General features: G+C 40.1%; 1 protein-coding gene across 1 annotated transcript; it reads left to right on the forward strand.

Moving 5' to 3' along the window:
• Window positions 1–3,917: 3,917 nt before the first annotated feature.
• ntrk2b (neurotrophic tyrosine kinase, receptor, type 2b) lies at window positions 3,918–17,228 on the forward strand. Its single transcript, XM_078271506.1, has 16 exons — window positions 3,918–4,114; window positions 6,278–6,352; window positions 6,461–6,532; window positions 6,631–6,699; window positions 6,787–6,935; window positions 7,096–7,232; window positions 8,555–8,687; window positions 9,194–9,502; window positions 9,861–9,913; window positions 10,208–10,307; window positions 10,965–11,153; window positions 11,845–11,975; window positions 12,108–12,280; window positions 12,631–12,871; window positions 15,800–15,958; window positions 17,043–17,228. The coding sequence occupies exons 1-16, from the start codon at window positions 3,918–3,920 to the stop codon at window positions 17,226–17,228; spliced, it is 2,373 nt and encodes a 790-aa protein (XP_078127632.1).
• The last annotated feature ends 2,742 nt before the right edge of the window (window positions 17,229–19,970 follow it).

The following is a 19,970-nucleotide window of genomic DNA, read 5'->3' on the forward strand; positions in this document are numbered from 1 at the left end:
TGTAAACTAAATATATTGGGGTATTGGACTGTTGGTCTGACAAAAAACATTTGAAGATGTAACCTTGTGCTCTGAGTCATTTTTATAGGCAATATTTCTCTATGTTTTGACATTTCTTTAACTAAAAATAGAGAAAATAAGGAGACGATTAATTGATAATGAAAATAGCCATTAGTTGCAGCCGCAACTGCAGTATTTAGCAGTTTCTCCTTGACCTACTCATGTGCATCCCCAGTGGATACACATGGTATTTCAACGAAATAAACACAAGGGGCTTGGGGTGTTCTACTGTGCTTACTTGTGCTCTGTAGTTGTTGGTCCACACCAGCACACCTTTGGTGCTCAGAAGTGGATTGCAGTTGTTGGAAGAACTTGGTGCTTCCATCTCTAGGTGCCAGATGTCTCCCCATCACTTCATGAATGCATTTGTGAAAGCCACTAGAACACCAGCCCTAACAGTGACCCATTCATCAGAACAACAGGGTCCCTCCATTCTCCATTGGACCAGTGCTCAGCTGACTGGTTGGAAAATACCCAGGTTCTGTTACTTGTGACATTTCAAGTTCAAGCCTTGGATGCATAAACCACTGCGACACTTGCCTCATGTGTAGAAGCACCTTAGGAACTTCTAAAGAGCCAAAAGTTTGCAGATTTGTCTAAGGACAAAGGCTAAGCACCACTCATTTATGCTGATATGGTTCACCACTTTGTTTTAATAGAAATAAAATGATGACAAAATGATGGAACAATATGGATTCTGTTTACTTGTTTTGCCTGCAGTTTAGCTCATTTATACAGTATAAAATCAGGTCTGATAAAGGTACTTATTTTATATTCACAGAGAAGGAAATGAAAAAGGTAATGTAGGACTAGAATCTTAACAAAAATAAACATGCACTTCAGCAAAGGAAGTTGAATTGGTTGGTTTTTTTTACTCATCCTTATGGTGCACATGGGAGACTGTGATCATCCAGGTCAAGACAACCTTATCATCAGTGAAGCCTTTTAACAGTAATGTGCTAAGTTTAAACAAAGTCTAAAAGAAAAGCAACAATAAACAATAAAGTAATGTATCAAAAGTACTTGAATGTCGGGCGCCCGGATAGCTCAGTTGGTAGAGCGGGCGCCCATATATAGAGGTTTACTCCTCGACGCAGTGGGCCTGGGTTCAACTCCAACTTGCAGTCCTTTGCTGCATGTCATTCCCTCTCTCTCCCCCCTTCATTTCTTCAGCTGTCCTGTCAATAAAGGCCTAAAAATGCCCCAAAAAAATAATCTCAAAAAGAAAAAAAGTACTTGAATGTCCTTAATCCTAACTGCCTACATAATTCAACCTGTCCTACCACCAGGCTTATTTCATCCTCACAATATTCATGCAAGATGTTGATTTAGGCAAGTTTAAACTTTTTTTTTAGATGGATAAAAGAATTCTGTGTTGATTTCACAATAAAACATAATTCGTGAATATTGGGTGATGAGTTTTGGAAAAAAAAAAGTTTGGTCTGAAACAGAACTATTGTTTGTATTCACTCAGATAAGCCACATTAGTGTAACAATGTGCACAGTGTTGATAATAATCCATACATTGAGATACAGTGGATTGTACAGGATGTAGATCAGTGGGCTGAGTCACAGCTGCATCACTGCATGCAAAGTTCAAGACAAGTCTGCCACCAGCTGGTTCAGGAAGAGGTAGGAGCAGAGATGGAGGAGTTGCAGAGTTGGATGATGCAGAAGTGGTACCAAACTAAATGTACAGGAGGAGGAGGATTTCTTGGTCTGGCATGTCAAACGTCTCAGAGCGTTGAACATGTAACTCTTGTTTCTGCCGGTGCAAGGCAAAGTTCAAACTCATGTTCCACAGGAGGAACCTCCTCAAAGTTGTGATTTTTTTCCATCTAAGAACAGCATCTTGTCTTCAGGCAACAGAACATTTAAAAACATACATTTAGTTAATTGAAATAAATAAATTATGCTTTGAATTCACAAGTAATTTATATGCACAGACACAAACACACAGATGCACAAATCTACTTTTCTCAGTGCAACTAGATTCACTTTAGTTTTCCTGCAGTGATAAAGTGATAAGGCCATGACATCAGACGTATTAATCCTAGCAGCTAGAGCTGCCACCTCTCTGCCCATGTATTGCAAATCAGGAGCCTGACTTGTGTCCATATACTTCTATTTTAAACATCCCTTTTTCTCGTAGTGTTGTCATGCTCCTTCAGATAAAGGCAAATGATCTAATGCAAAATAAAGAGCTCTCTTCCCTCTCCTATACTCTGAGGTTACCATGGAGACAGCTATAATTCAGTTCTTGATGAATTTTCTCATAAAAAAAGAAAAAAGCCTGCGTACATATTTTCATCTGCAACCATAGCGACACTTGACATTGTCAGCGCTATTTGTAAAAACCAAGTCACCATAGCGACACTAACCATCCAGGCTGTGTCATAGATCATGTGTCCTAGCTGAGTATGCCTCCTCATTATGAGTGAAATTTAGGAATCCACTGGTAAACAGGATTTATTTGATCATTTTGAAACAAATTATCACCTTGACTTTTAGGACAACTCTCAAAGGACTGAAAAATAAAGGATTCATACGATGTTTGGAGCATTAAAAGTAAAAACAAAAAATCTGTATGTTGCAATTAATGTCTAAATGATATAAATATTAACATATAACCTACATCGGTGAGTGGACAATACCGTACTTGCAGGTCAGCCTCTAAACATAGTTTACAAATCTATTTAATAGGTCAGGGTTTATTAAACTTGAATCAAAATATGTCAGTGCTACAAATAAAACCTTTACAAATAATTACAGTCGGTTGTAATTCAAATGTTCTGTAATGTGTACCAAACTTAATAGAACAAATACATCATGCTTTTTGTCAGGAAGAATATTTTTTAAAATATAGCAAAGCAAAAGTTTTTTTTATTCTTGCTCCTTTACACTGGCCAGTGATTGGAGTGAGACCCATTTGAAGCTTGCAGACATTGTACAGGTAATTATTTTTCATAGATGCACCCCGTCTTGTGCGTCAACCGTACGTCACACTATAGGCCTAATGGCCAACCGTACAACAGTGTTGATGTGGGGGAAAGCTTTCATCCAATGCATGGCTTCAGAGCAACTACAACACAAGAGTTTACATCCATATTGTTGTTGTGCCATCTACAAACGGGGACATTTGACCCACAGCTGACCACTTATGCAGCCCAATGAGACTGCAGCATGTGATGTTTAAGGTTTTGTTGCATAATCGACATTTCTCAAAGAAATTCCTATAAATTCAACTTATCAGCAAAATACATCTCCAGGGTATCATCGCAACCATCTCCCCTATAAACCCGATCCCAGTGATGGCTGGGGGAGATGCGCTCGTCCTCGGCGATAATCGATAGACGCATGCAGGTAGCCTTCCTCCCTACACACGCAGCATCACCACGCATCCTTACTCCACTGTGCAGTCTCTCTTATTTTCCTCCCCATCACCACACATGAGAAATCGCTCGTGGGGGCCCTGCCTATTGATCTCTAAACATCTGGAACACCTCATATTTGTTTTACAAGGCAGAGGCGGACAGTCTGTGCCCGAGATAGAGGAGTGAGACAGCAGCAGCAGCAGCAGCAGCACCAGGACGGACCACTTGACACCTTGCTTCACGACATCGATATGCAGTAGTGTGATACCAGCTCTGCGGAGACGGGAAGGCCAGTCCATGGCATCTTGATATGAAAACCGTGGGCTCTGCGCATTCCTCACCGACGGCGTAGTCTCTTTTTCTGCGGAGTCGAAAGGATTAACTTGGCCAGATAAAAGCAGCGAGGGGGGGGGGAAATCTTAACAATAATTCAATTTGGCCAGATTCTGTTTGGGGGATTCGTGGGATATCTTTGGACCTGCGATGGACTCCAGCGCGGGGGAATATGGCATGGCTCGTCTTGGATTGTTTTTGGTTTTGATGGGGCTGTGGAGATTTAGCGATGCTTGCCCCGCATCCTGCACTTGCAGCATCTCAAGGATTGTTTGTATTGATTCTGTACCAGGGATCCAGGATTTCCCTGTCCTCACGTTAGATGACATGGAAAACATCACCGAAATGTAAGTGTATGAAAATGATCGTGCACACAGCGTACGAACTTATTAGGATGCAATGCGTAAAGAACTACCTTCGGGTAGGTCGCAATAATACCCAAGGGCTAGGATTATGATAATAATAATAAAGGTAATAACAACACCAACAGCAATAGTATTTAACAGCAGGCCTAAGTCCCCCCCAGTGGATTTAAGATCAATAGAGATCTGTCTTCTGCGCTTAATGCCAAACACAACATGTGTGATTTTATTCTTATAACCAATGGGTTTGTCAAATCATGTAGCCTAGTACATGTGTGTGTGTGTGTGTGTGTGTGTGTGTGTGTGTGTGTGTGTGCGCGCGCGCGTGTGTGTGTGTATGTGTGGCGGAGATGGGGGTCGCGCGTGCAACCAACGTCGTGTGTGTGTGTGTGTGTGTGTGTGTGTGTGTGTGTGTGTGTGTGTGAGTGTGAGAGTGAGTGTAATGGTGGCGAGAGTGCGTGTCAGGCTTATTTGGATTAGTCAGTGTTTCCTTTACAAAACAGCTCTAGAGGTAGTGATGGAGTAACTGTTTAGGCCCGACGCAGCCTATCAGGTGTTAATTCGGCGTTTGGGCGGCGGCGTGATTTAACCTCAACATTTCCAAAAAATGACCACATTCTCGCCAGATTACACATGAGATCACATCAGTTGTATCGAGCCGGCGATTGGCTGCCCACAGTTATGTAGCCTTATCTGCGTCAGTGTGTAGGCTTGTGTCGGAGTGTACCTGCTACAACCCTGCACAAGTGTACAACTGCACAGCACCCAGTGGAGAATTGAGGGGAGACTGGGTGAGTTTTCTGAGGCAGACAGACTGGACACATACCCATCATGAATGTAGTGTAGGCTATAGGCGTTTACTGTTGTCGGATCAATACATTATTATTCCTTACTTCATTTTGCAAATGATAGAAGTATTTTAGCATCCTGCCCCTTGTAAATGAACATCTTTTTTTCAGTGAGTAAGATTTGCAGCTTTGGCAAATGAATCACCTTTGAAGCTTAATATCAAAATGAAAGAACATTTCAATGAAGATTGTGCTGTCAGCTGCACCTTCTAAAAATCTAACAGGTAATTTAAAAAAAAAAAAATCCTGTGCCCCATTTGTAATACTTGGGAATAAAGACAAAACTCCTGAAGCAGCGCCATCCAGATTGTTGAAGATACTTAAACTTGTAAAAAAAAAATAAAGGTTGGCTACAATCTACATGTAACAAAAGTCTCTCCACACAAACAACATTTAAAACAACCTGCAGTCATTCTTAAATGGATTTACAGTTGTTGTGCTTTAAACACAAGGCAATCTTAATCTTTTCTCATCTTGTGAAAGGTTTGTTTGCTTCAGCAATATATTGTAATGATTCATTTTTCATTCAAACCTTTATTTAACCAGGATAAAAAACTCCTTGAGATTACAAATCTCTTTTACAAGAGTGTCCTGGCAAATGATCATTTGAAATGTTTTTACTCAAACTCTTCCACGACATATATATAATGTAGTTTAGATGGTCCCCATTTAAAAAAAAGTTTTGATTTGTTTATTAAAACAATGAATCAAGGTGTACTGTTTAATGACTGTCTCTTGCCAACATGGCAGATACTTATTAGATATTTGAAAATATACCTTCAGGGGCGTAATTTTATCAAAAAGTTGGAAGAAACGGCATCTTTAGGCCATAAAAAGGAAATTTTCATCTTCGTTAAACACCTAAATAACATAAACAATATCAGCAACAATACAAAAGCATAATGTTTGTTAACTGCCAGTGTGTGAATACATGCTGTTGTACTGGTTCACATTAGATCGACTCAATCAAATGCTACAGACCAAATTCCCTCAGTAAAGGAATATGACAGCTGTGTGGGCAGTATCATATTTAGCTGACTGTCCACAAAATGAAAAAAACACACACTGTCATGGTATTTAGTTTCCTAAAATACACAAACACAACTGATTTGGCTGTTTCACACTGACATTGTGACATTGTAGAGTATAACACACACATACAAACATACTAGTTTAAGATCAAAATATTTATCTGACCACCAGAGCTTCTCAGCCTGTATCTACTTCCAGACCAACTTCATATTGAATGAACGGTGTGCACGTGTGTCATAACAGGCTTTTCTTTCCAATTCTTTCACAGATACATTGCTAATCAAAACAGACTGTTTGACATAGATGACAACAGTCTGAGGCACTACATAAACCTCAGAAACCTGTAAGTATCGTACGGTATGCCTTTTGTGTTTTACATGGAATCACAATATAGTTTGCTAACAGAAAATTTGTAATTACCTGATAACTCTACATTTGAAACTTCCTACAGAACAGTGACGAATACAAGATTGACGTCTATATCATCAGATGCGTTTTACAACAATACAAGACTTCAATATGTGTAAGACACATTTGAAAGACCCTCATTACTTGTATCATTGACGTACACACGAGTAGCCTTGTTTGGATTTTGATTGTTTCCCCCCCCTCTCCTTTTAGAAATCTCACAGACAATAACCTATCAACACTGTCATGGAGAACATTTCAGAACTTTAACAAAACATACTCGTAAGTGTACAGAAAAGTTTCAGTACACATCTTTTTTTTGTGTGTGCAGCCAAGCAGTTTCTTATGTGCTGTGTTTTGATTTCCAAGGCTCCTGCTGTCCGGTAACCCTCTGGATTGTGTTTGTGAGAACTTATGGATCAAACTCAGGCTAGAAGAAACCGACAGTCAAGAGCTGAAGTGCATAGATGAGAGAGGAGTGCCAACGGCCTTTGCCACACTCACTCCACCGGACTGCGGTAATGTGAAACCATGTTATAATAAGCAACTGCAATGGGTATCTGATATTGAACGTGTAGAGAGACGATCGCTTCACGGAGAAATAAATCTGTATACAAATCTATCTATGTTAAGTTCTGGTCGGATGTTTAATTTAGCTGTTTGCTCATTTTTTCGCAGTGCTTCCCAAAGTAGAGGTCGTCCCAACCACCGTGACGGAGATGCAGGGGAGTAATGTCAAAGCTGTGTGCAGCGCCTCAGGCACCCCTCCTCCTGAGATCCTGTGGAACCTTGATTGGCTCTCAACCCACCACGAGGTGAGCCGGTCTACCACACAGCTTCCTATTTAAACCTTTGGTACCTAGGTCCACCACTCTAGGCTCATGATTGTTTGTTTTTTTAAGGGTTTACTCTTTGAGTGGAATGGAAAAGATAGGAAATCTTTTTATGAAAATATTGATGATGAATAATTTTATTTCGGTTAACATACATGAAAGAAACAATTATTTTCCACAATTTGCCACCGTAGCTAACCGAAACAGGGATAGGCTGAAGCAAAGGCTTATTTTTGCCTATCCTATAATCCCCATAGAATCACCAAGAAATCCAAAAAAACTAAATGATACTAAATACTTGAGTACAATCCTAGTAATTTGAATCAAATTACTTCATAACCCTTAAATATTTTAGATTTTAAAGCTTTTTTGAAACTCAACAGAGACGTACACATTTTCAACTCATCATTAAGTTCATTCCATAATTTAACCCCCAAAACTGAAACACATGTATATTTTACATTAGTCCTCACTTTACCAGTTTTAAAGATAGAGAACCGTCTTAAAATAAAAAGGACCTTCTCTTAATTAAAAAACAGAAAAAAACCAAAAAAAATAATACAGACAGGAAGGCCATTGTTCACAACTCGAAAAAGTATTTCCAAAGTTTTTAAATATACAAGATCTGGAAATTTTAAGATGCTGGAATTATAAAAAAAAAAAGATTAGTTGATTCATAATAACAAGCTTTATGTATTATTCTAATCTCTTCTGAAGTTTATTATTCATGAGATGAGTTCCAATGAAGCTTCAAAACTAACTCTGTGAATATGATGGCATGAAAGTCATGATAAAGCTGTAGGCTTGAGACTTGGACTCAAGTTAGGCTTAAAGGATGCATTTAGTGATTTTCTATGTTTTTCTTATCATCAACAAATCCCATGAAAGGACTAAAACCGAATACCGAATTGATCCAACAAAAAACTCTGTGTGGCTTATTCTTCTTCTCATAGAGTTCCATTGTTAACAACTATTAAAAACACATCAGTGATGATTGAAATAAAATGTTTGTACTGACCTGGTACTATTGGTTCCTGGTGACGATTTACATTGTCTCAGGAACCCAATGGACTGGGCGGAGTGCCACAGCAGAGTAGGGAATTGGGAAAGTATTGAGAGATGGACAAACACATTGGGTCTTTTCATAGAATCTGTTGATAATAAGAAAAATAGAGAATATGACAGTTGCAATACGTTATGTTCTACCACTAATGAGGTATATACTCAGTCAGCCTGATGGTTATTGTACAATTTTACATACAATACTAGAGGACATATAATGCAAATAATAATGCTGTTTTCAGATTGATCCTTCGGATATGGAGAGCAGCCTCACCTTGTCAGACCTGTCTCCTGATGATAATGGCAAGGTGATCATATGCAGCGCTGAGAACATGGTCGGTCAGACCGAGGCCACACTTACGCTCAATATTCTCTGTAAGGACTCTTACTTTTCGGTTATTATTGACTGTACATGTTAACAAACAGTAGCATGCATCTTTAGAGACAATATATACTGTCGGTAAGTTTATTTTGCCTAATTTCCTCTCATGATCTTGTAAAAGCTTTCTTCTAAACCTTGTTTTTTTCCCCAGTGAAAGCACAAGGCCCCTAAGTTTGTTATCATTACTGTCTCTTGGCAAACCTTATTGACTCTCCATGTTTCCTGTCCATAACTCTTCCTCCTGTGAAGCTCCTCATGCCTTACCACACTCCTCTGCTTGTTTACACGTCTTCATTTCTCTTCATACTCCTCTTCCATATTTTCCTGATGTCAGCGTTTAAATGTTGTGTAATCAGTCTCCCTTCTCTTCCCCCATACTCTTCATCCCCCAAATGCTTCTCCTCTCTAAGCCCATAAATGTTGCTTTTCCTACTGGCTTTTACTCCTGGTGTTGATTTCCTATCATCCCGTTATTACTCTTCCTCTACCTCCGTGTCAGTTGCCCCCACCATCCAGCAGCTGCTGGGGCCAGAGCGGGACCACCACTGGTGCATCCCCTTCAGCGTGACGGGGAACCCCAAGCCCGAGCTGCAGTGGTACCACGAGAACGTGGCTCTCCTGGAGCAGGACTTCATCCGCACAATGATCCACCTGTTCACCGAGAGCGAGTACCACGGCTGCCTGCAGCTGGTCAACCCCACGCACATTCACAACGGCGTGTACAGGCTGGTGGCAAAGAATAAGTACGGCCAGGACGAGAAGAAGGTGTCTGCCCAGTTCATCGACCCGCCTGACATCGACCATACAGGTGTCTCTTTACAAGAGTACATTCAGTAGGAAGTCAGCACATTTCTGTTTTGTGAAGTGGACTTCTGACTTACATATATATTTTTTCCTTTTCAGCTGAGGACCCCATCTACTACGGTAAGTAATTCAGCTTTATAAAACCAACAGTAGCTGTACCTGTTAGCTTGATAATACTGTATACAGTTAAAATTAACTCTTCTGTGTCTCCTCCCGTGGCCTCTGCCTGCATCTTGCTTCTGCTCAGACACCACTGGTAAGTGTTTGAAGGGTTACACACTATATAACATGACACTCATCAGTCAGCATTATAAAGTAAATTGCTTGCACTTAATAGTTATTTTTTCGAATGTTCTGAGAAGCATTTTGTTTATTTTCAGAATCTCCGGTCCCTCCGCTGGACGACAGTGTTGCAGTAAGTGATGCTCATCAGTCCTCACCATTGAAAGCAGCGGCTCCCATCATTTTGGCTCAATACCCCTTGAAACAAATGTTTACTCGTGACCATCTGTCACCGTTTTATGTAACATAAATATTTTTGCTTTTGCTTTCCTATCACGTAAATAATCTCATGACTCCTCACGTTTCATTTATGACCCCTCATGGGGATCCGACCCCATGTTGGAAAACGCTGATCTAAAAAGGATGCCAAATGGTTTTGTTGACAGTTATGTTTCAGACAATCTTTTCTTTTTTTTTGTCTTCCCAGGTGTATGTAGTTGTGGGAATCGCAGGAGTTGCCTTGACTGGCTGTGTTCTGATGGTGATCATTTTGAAATATGGAAGAAACTCCAAGTTTGGTCTTAAAGGTGAACTCATTTTCTTAAAGGAATAGTTTGACATTTTGAGAAATACACCTATTCAATTTGTTTCCCAGAGTGAGATGAGACGATTGATACCACTCTCATGTGTGTCTGGTTAGCTTAGCTTAGCTTAGCACAAAGACTGAAAATAGGAGGGAAAAGATAGCTTGGCTCTGTCAGACAGTTTCCACTCTTTATTTGAAGCTAGCCGGCTATAGCTTAATTTTTAGTTATGAATGCTTCATAAGAGGATTTATATTAGACAAATACATTAATAAACACTTAAATGTCCTTATATCTGCTTACAACTACATTATAGTGTGTATAATGTGATTATATAAATAGTGGGGGTTAAAATAAATAAAATAAATTTCAGTTTCCACTGTATCGGTATAAAAATAACTGCAGGAATTTGAGTCCTACTTTGCTCTGAGGTCATGCTCTCATGTGATTTAGGATGTCATCTGCCTCTGATCTTCTGATATCTTTTTGTCATTATGTACAACTTGTATTCACAAGTCCTTCCATCGTTTTTCCTCCTCCTCCTCCTCAACCAAAATGTCCTTCCACTCCTCTCTTCTCCTCTCCTCTCCTCTCCTCTCCTCTCCTCTCCTCTCCTTCTGCCTCTCTTTCCTCTCCACCTCCTCCTCTGTGGCTCCCTAGGCTCCTCCTCAGTCATCAGTAATGACGATGACTCCGCCAGCCCTCTTCATCACGTCTCCAATGGCAACAACACCCCGTCGTCCTCGGAGATGGGTCCAGACGCAGTGATCATTGGGATGACAAAGATTCCTGTCATTGAGAACCCACAGTACTTCCGTAACTCTGGCAGCATGCTGAAATCTGACACGTGTGAGTTACCGCCTCGCTCGACAAATGTCCGGTAACCCGGACCTTTTCTGATAAATCCATGCAGGGGTCACAGCCAGATGCCATATTTATTGTCAGCATCCTGCTGCATTGTGACAGTGACTCCTGCTCTGCGGGACAACTGGATAGTTAGATGATGTTCAGAAACACAAGCTTGTTTACAGAACTCAGCAAAAGGAACCTGAATGTTTTTCTTACACAGACACACATGTGCATGTGGTTTATTATACTTTAAGGCATTTCAATTAGAGCTGAATCTGAAAAATAACCATAAACAATTTTGATAACTGTAACATTTGTTAATTCTGGCCTTTACAATGTGTAGATTTGCTGCTTTTGTCTGTTTTATTTTATTGGAAACTAAATATCTTTCTGTTTTAGACATTAAAATCAATCGGAAGCAATCGGAAGACGTCACCACTCTGGCTTTTTTAAAATATATTTTCTGATATTTTCCAGATTAATTTTTTAATTGCCAATGAAAATATTCCTTAGTTGCGGCCCTAATCTAATTTGACTTGCATGACTATAACTGATGATATTTCTGACTGAGAATCTTAACCTCACTCTAGTGAAGAGATTAAAAAGAAATTTTACATACACCAAAGTTCCCACTCAATAACCAAGATGAATTTGTGACCATGAGAGTGATTTGTCCTATTCTGCATTAAAGTTGTCCAGCACATTAAAAGACACAACATTGTGCTGAAGCGGGAGCTGGGAGAGGGAGCCTTTGGGAAGGTGTTTCTCGCCGAGTGCTACAACCTGACACCAGACCAGGAGAAGCTCCATGTGGCAGTCAAGGTACAGATCAGGATTCCGTTTGCGCAAATAATCAATGCACTTGTCATTCAGTTAGTGAATTCTATTGACTAGATGTACATTCTTGTAGATAATGCCCTTTACCTTGTCTTTGTGTCTTTGCCTTTTCGTCAGACTCTGAAAGAGGCCAACGAGAGCGGCCGAGCGGACTTCTACAGAGAGGCCGAGCTCCTCACCAACCTGCAACATGAACACATCGTCACTTTCTACGGGGTGTGTGTGGAGAGTGACCCGCTCATCATGGTGTTTGAATACATGAAACATGGTGACCTAAACAAGTTCCTCAGGTAGGGTCATAGGGTACCTTACTGCGTGGCTGCGGGTTCAATTCTGACCCGCCTTGATGAGTTGTGTTTTTTATGGAGCTTATGTGACAGAATATTTATTGGCCAAGAGCAGTGACTTCCTGGAGGCTCCACTAGTTGCCTGGCAACTTCATGGTGACGACAGGATTCCAGGAAGTCACTGTTCCCTGCCAAGAAATAGTCTGTCATATAATCTCCATAAAAAAAACACACAATTTAAACCAAAAAAGCTTCTCACATATAAATATTTGGTCCTTTATGGTGCAATATATTTTCAAAACTATTCAGTGGTACAATTAATGGAAGCTCTGATTAAGTGTTTCTGGGTGCAGGTCCCATGGTCCTGATGCAGTGCTAATGGCAGACGGTCAACACAGTATCCTGGTGGAGCTCACCCAGTCCCAGATGCTGCACATTGCCCAACAGATTGCTGCTGGCATGGTCTACCTGGCCTCCCAACACTTTGTCCACAGAGACTTGGCAACCAGGAACTGCCTGGTTGGAGAAAACCTGCTGGTCAAGATAGGAGACTTTGGCATGTCCAGAGACGTTTACAGCACGGACTACTACAGAGTGAGTCAAGAGTAGTTTTGATTATTTCCCTTTTTCTCATCTTGTCTTGCCCCCAGTCTCTTTTACACACACACACACACACACACACACACACACACACACACACACACACACACACACACAGTCTCAAATATGTTATTAGAATTTGATTCCAGTTTTAGCCTGAAATAACTGTGTAGCTGCAGAAATGACAATTTTAACCAGTGGTGTTTTATCTATTTTTAATACAATTTAAATGCAAATTCTATAATCTGCATAAAATTACTGTTTCCATGGTAATAAGGGCCAACAGTGCAAAAATGCATCGGCAGTTTTTCGCTTATTCCCTGGGCAAGCAGGGAATACGTCCATCACTCTACATGAACAGCATCATATTAAACCATAGAGGAGTTATGGTACCGTATAAAGTCTGACCCACTGATAGTCGTGAGAAGATCAGATTTTGATGCTTCAATACAGGCCAATAAAAAAAAGACAATTTGTCTTATTGAGTAGCAGATGGATGTATTTAATTCCCTCATCCTTTCTGCCTCAGATCCCAGCTTGAATCCCACAGTGCCCTCTGCTGCCTGAAGTGGAGTCAGAAATCTAAAACACAAAACACATCTGTGAGATGCATTTCCCTGCATGAGATAAGATCACCATAAAGAAGGCCTGCCTGTCACCATCTCCTGATTTCAAACGGTTTTTTTTTATCAAATAGAGAGCAAGGGCATGAACACAGCTAACAATAAAAGACTGTCTTTGAGGTTGCTTTCATTTTATTAAAATCAAAGTTTAGCACGTAATACAATATCAACCAGGAATATAACTGCATAAAACTCACATTGAGAGCATGACATGGCTTAACGTTTAGTTTAGTAGTGAATAAAACTAGAATTTGTTCACCATTGTTGATCCTTATAAAAAGTGTCCTATTTTTCATTTCATTAATGTTTATTTGAATAGGGACAGATGCTTAGACATAGACTTGTGTGCAACAAATCTCCAATGTGCAGCATCGCAGCATTTATAGCTGTATACACATACAAGACACCTACTGTACATCTGTAGGTTCCATGCAATCGTGTTTCTAGTGGACAATCCACTGGCCTGTAATGGTTGCACCCTGTCACAGAGAGCCTGAGGGGCCTGTTCATGTAAGCACTTCCAGATGAGATTGGAATTTGCAAATGCAATGTAGTTGTCAAATCTTAACATGTTCAGCTCTCTCAGGACGTGACAATGATGTGATATATGATGGTGTGATTGTACATTTATGTAGGCGAGGTGATGAACTTGTAAGGATGGTGATTAGATAAAAGTGGAGACGCCAAGGGATGCATTTAGTAGACAGGAAATATCTGATGGAAGAAGACAGGAAGACGCTGGTTGGATAAAAGGTTTTGATGTAATAACGGCCGTGTTTCAGGAATGCCAGAGTGACTTAACTTAATTTCTCACTATAAGAAAAAAAGTACTCTCCGTTGCAAGTTTATTAGGTACACTTAGCTCAAACTAATGCAGTCTAATGCCATGCCAGTCCAAGAAAGTTGTAATGTTCAGGTTTTGTTTAAACTGTTTGAGAGAGGTGTTCAAATGTATGATTATTTTGGAGGATGCAGTTTGCGGTGCTGTTGAACTGTATTGGGTTATACTGACACACATCCAATTGAAATCAATGAGGGTAGACTAAATAACAGAAACACCTCTTTGTATAATGGGATGTACTGATGCACAGCAATGCTTTGAGCTAAATGCTAATGTCAGCATGCTGACATGCTGACGTTTAGCAGGTATGATCACCATGTTCCATCTTAGATTAGTGTGTTAGTGTGCTAACATTTGCTAATTCACTCTAAACACAAAGTTCAGCACAAAAGCAAAGATCAGGGACTCCCGATGTAATGGCTTGGTGAACACAGGTTAGGACCCAAACTTACTTGGTAGTGAGAAACAAGCAGGAGTCAGGAAACCAAGGGGGGGAAAAGAAAGGTGGACTTAACCAGGCTGGGAGCAGGCAGGCAAAGTGGCTGGAGTACTAACTGCTGAATGCATGAAACAAGGGGAAATGTGCTGGTCATATAATTAGAATATCATGAAAAAGTTGATTTATTTGTGTCGATGGTCATCTTTTGGACAGCTGTCAAGTCAGCAGTCTTCCCCATGATTGTGTAGCCTACATAACTAGACTGAGAGACCATTTAAAGGCCTTTGCAGGCGTTTTGAGTTAATTAGCTGATTAGAGTGTGGCACCAGGTGTCTTCAATATTGAACATTGTCACAATATTCTAATTTTCTGAGATACTGAATTTGGGGTTTTCATCAGTTGTCAGTTATAATCATCAAAATTAAAAGAAATAAACACTTGCAATATATCAGTCTCTGTGGAATGAATGTATACATTATACAAGTTTCACTTTTTGAATGAATGGAATTACTGAAATAAATCAACTTTTTCATGATATTCTAATTATATGACCAGCACCTGTATACGGGCTGACGATGAAAGTGGAACAGGTGTTAGGTGGGAGAGCACGTCAAGTGGACTGGCAAGAAAGTCTGAGGGCATCTAGTGGATGGCTTGAGGATTGCAGGTCTGGGAGTGAGAGGAGAGTACATGGCCTTGAGGAAGGGATGCGGGGGACAGCTGAAAACAAAGAACTAGACAGTCTCATGGCACACCAAAGGCCTTTGAGATATAATATATCCTCTGGAAACCATGAATGTGTGTACCAAATCTCATGGCGTGGTTTTTCAGAGATTCCAGCCTGGACCAAAGTGGTGAAACGGCGAAACGACATTGCCCCACTCAAAGTGCCGGGCCACAAGCCAGGCTAAAAATATCCCAATAAAGTACAGCCAGTCCAACCAGTAGCTTTAAACTCTTCAGCAGGCCTCATGGTGTTGGTTTCTAATGGAGACTGCTCGTTCTCTCTCTCTCTGCAGGTGGGCGGTCATACGATGCTGCCGATCCGCTGGATGCCCCCAGAGAGCATCATGTACCGGCGGTTCACCACGGAGAGTGATGTGTGGAGCCTCGGTGTGGTGCTGTGGGAGATCTTCACCTATGGCAAGCAGCCCTGGTACCAGCTCTCCAACAATGAGGTCAGAGTCACACACAGTCTGCAGATCCTTTAGTCAACGCTGGCACTCGGTCAGACAATGTTCACAGAGACTTTTCTCCTGGTGGTCTTTTCTCCTGGTGGTCTTGAAGTCTAAAGTTGGAAACTCAAAGTTGGAAAATTCATTAAAAGAAATCAGGGTTATGTGACACAGCTTTGCAACTAACACCAAAACACTGTGACTGTAAATCTTAATGGAAATATTTATTTCTTCCTATGCAACACAATGTTTACCTAATCAATTATTTCAATAGTTGATGAAGTAATAGAAGTAGCCTATTCAATCCAATTTATTAAAACCTGTGGTAAATTGTATCTATGCATGGTTGAACTCCACTGTTTTTACACACACATCACTTTACACAGTCATGAGGAGTACAACTCAGTTATGTCTTTAGTGGCTCTAGAGGAGCTTTGTGAAGTTAGAGAAAATAACCCCGACGATGTTCCCAGATAGCAAATTATATGAGGCGTCCATCTTTGTTTTTCGGCACTTCCATATAAGTAAGTGCCAACTCAAATATATATCAGAGCTTTCAGAAAACTCTGAGTGTCCCAGTTGTCATTTTGACTTGGATGTTGTTGTGAACACTATGATGTGAACACTATTTACCAACCAGAAATGTGGCATAAGAAACGCCGCTGGTTGCATTATGGGGAATGTAGTATCCAGTGTTTTTGGAGCTTGACAGATACAGGGACCCAAAGCCACAATATCTCTTTGATTTTGACCATTCTGTTTTTAACCTCCTGAGTCTCCCAACTTTATGGAAGTCATTTAATATATTATGTAATATTTCGGTAAATGTTTACATTTTCTAGTAATTTTTTATTATAGAAATTTAATTAATAATTGAAAACTTTTTTCAAATGTATCTTATCTCAGTGTTCATCTGTATTTAAACAAAGGAAAAGAAAAGCATGTTCTGCCTTTGTTAGATAGTGACAGTAGAGAGATGACAGCAAATAAGAATTGATTCAACATCTGTGGAGAACTTGCTGTGTTGCTTTCATAGTAACACCACAGCCAAACAGCTGACAGTGTGTTGTCGCCCTGTATCCTGCAGGTGATCGAGTGCATCACTCAGGGCCGCGTGCTGCAGCGGCCCCGGTCCTGTCCTAAAGAGGTGTACGACCTGATGCTGGGCTGCTGGCAGAGGGAGCCCTACATGAGGCTGAACATCAAGGAGATCCACAGCATGCTCCAGAGCCTCGCCAAGGCCTCTCCTGTGTATCTGGACATACTGGGCTGATGCACCCGTGTTCTTGTATGTACTTTTGCGTGCATGTGTATGAGCTGGGGCTTCATATGGGCACGACAGGTTGTGTGTTTGTTTGCACTTGATGAGACGGAGAGGAGAGGAGGAAATGAAGGTTGTGCGACTGTGTGCGTGTGTCTGTGTACAGTACCTGGCTGTAAATGTTTCTGTAAATGCTATCCGTTTGTGTCCTCATTACATCAAGAAAAGCCTTAAATTTTGAGTGATTTTGTTTTCGCTTTTCTTTTCTTATCCATTTGCAGACGTAACTGAGGCATGTTTCACAAATGGAAACCAAAATGCATACAGGATTATGTAATTTTATCCAAACCATCAACCCTCCCATATGTGAAAGGTATAAAAATAAATGAAACCTAATGATAATTAGAATCATTGATTACTGGGTTAGTCTATCCACATTCATCGCATTAAATAATCTCCTGTGTTTCATATTTGCTGGGAATGAAAGGGAAAATAATGTGTCTCCATAATGGACAGTGTATGGGCACAACTTTGTAGATAGAGCTTTCTCTTCTTTCAACAAGCAAAGAGCATATTCTGCAGGAAGAAAAGAAATTACTCAAGTTACAGCTGAAGCTTTTTCTTTTATATGTCACAGACTATTTTAATATTTGTAGAATTTATAAATGTTGACTCTGTTTTCATACCAAGTTGTTGATTTCAATCTGTGGTTTTTTGAGTCATCTACGTATGTTTAAAAAAAGTGAAACCCATATAGATTCTCATAGATGCCTGTTGTCTGTTATATATAACCTACTCAAGTCCACTGAAGGACTTTCCAATGTAAAAATCAGTGTTGAGGTTGTAAAACACAAGGGCATACAGCATTTTACAGCACTTTTGTTTTAATAATGCCATCATAATTTATGTAACTATCTTCACGCAAGATCATCTATAGTTACAGTGGTGTTTTAAACGTTGTTGGAGTGCTCTACTCATTTCACAACCTTTTCATTTGATGTATCTAAAGCACAGAGAATGAGGACTCGGCAGTGTTGAGCTCAAAAAAAGATGAGCACAGTTTTGCTTTGTTTTTTTTCATTCACCAGCAATGCCATTTAGCAAATCTTTGTTGTTCAGTGGCCCATATCTGTAAGTGATGTGGTTTTGTATGCATCTTCAGAGACAGTTAATTTTTTTTTTTTTTCAAATGTTGTGGCTGTTGATGAGATTGTGTTTACGGTTTAATAAGAGAAGATCGAATTCATCTTTTGAGTAATTTCCAAGACGGATTGATGGGGCATTTTGATGCAGTTTACTGTGCACTGATGTAGGTTCAATATATTGAGGATTAATTTGTTTTCAGCACTTTGGTCTTTGTATGTATTGAAGTTGCTACTTGTTTATTTGTCATTTATTTGCATTACAAGAGTGTACTTTGAAGATGTAATCTTTAATTCTACATAGAAGGCTAAGAGGCCACAGCAAAAGGATTAATTGAGTGTCTGATTGCCCTTAAAGTGTCCCAGGGGTGCTTTCATCTCTCTGAGCGGCCCCAGTCAGCCGGGTGGTGAATGATACAGCTCCCTCACTTCGGGCATCACTAAAGTATTTACACACAAAGTACATTTGTATAGCCTGCTTGGAAAAAGGTTTTGAAATGCATTCTTGTAGTTCATTTTCCAAATGATCTTCAATTGTTCTGTTTTGAGATTTAAAAAAAAAAAAAGGTTAAAATATTAAAGCAAGTGTGGTGTTCCAAGTGTCTAGTACAAACTTCTGTATTAATCTTTGCAAAAACAGCAGAAATCACTCCTTCATTCTAACCGTCATGTATTTCCATATGGAGGCATAAAGCAGTAAGGTTCTTTGCTGAGACAGTAAGTCATGTTAAGTGCACTTTGTAGCATTACTTAACCCCCAAATGCACAACCTGAGCGGCTGACCACTCTCCGCCTCGACCTCAACTGCACTTAATAACAACAACAAAACATTTCACCCTTGCTGTGCCGGCCATGAATGACGCAAGTCCTAACTCTGATACATTGTCCTTGATGAAAATGATTCAGTGTCCCTCTATGTTTTTAATACAGCGTTTGTCAGTTCTGTATAATAGTCACGTGTCTGCTGTACATTAATTGCTGTCCATTCTGTACAGTTCTGATATTTGTCTATATCAATAGTAGGCTATGTTTAATAGTATAATCTGTTTTGAGAAGGTATCATGTCAAAAACTGTGTGACATCTATTGAAGACAACGTGTTATGGGCCACTGGCAATACATACTATATGTAAATATGGTTTTATTTGTGCTAAATTGTATAATTCTTTTGTGCTTGTTCATAATACCAGTGAGAATACAATCCTTTTTTGGCAACTTTTGATCTGCAGAGGACTTTATTTGAACAATGTGTTTTTTTCTCCGAGGAAAAGAAGAAAAGAAAAATGATCTCCTCTTTCCTCTCCACTGTGATGGGGAGCTTACACAGAGGCTGTTTGAGATGCTGTCTGTCTGTAGGAGGACCATAGACTCTGGATCTGATTAAACGTCAGGATCTCTCCTAGCTGACAGGCGTCCCAGCAGATGTGTGGCCGATGGCGAGGAGGTCAAAGGTCGCCTCCTGGCCAACCCCACCACTCAACCTCTGACTGACTGTAGCCTATTTTGATCCTCTTTCAGATGAATAACTGTGACTTTGCATCATGAATAGTATATTATTTTGAATGTAATCTAGAAGGGTCGGGACCTTTTTTGAATGTAATCTATCTTGAGGG

This window comes from Sander vitreus, chromosome 16, assembly GCF_031162955.1.
Source record: "Sander vitreus isolate 19-12246 chromosome 16, sanVit1, whole genome shotgun sequence".
NCBI classification, from domain to species: Eukaryota; Metazoa; Chordata; class Actinopteri; order Perciformes; family Percidae; genus Sander; species Sander vitreus.

Coding starts and splice junctions, on each gene's coding strand:
- ntrk2b (XM_078271506.1), top strand. CDS start 3,918: ATGGACTCCAGCGCGGGGGAATATGGCATGGCTCGTCTTGGATTGTTT. Junction 8,688..9,193: donor ACTTACGCTCAATATTCTCT/GTAAGGACTCTT, acceptor CCTCCGTGTCAG/TTGCCCCCACCATCCAGCAG. Junction 12,281..12,630: donor GACCTAAACAAGTTCCTCAG/GTAGGGTCATAG, acceptor TTCTGGGTGCAG/GTCCCATGGTCCTGATGCAG.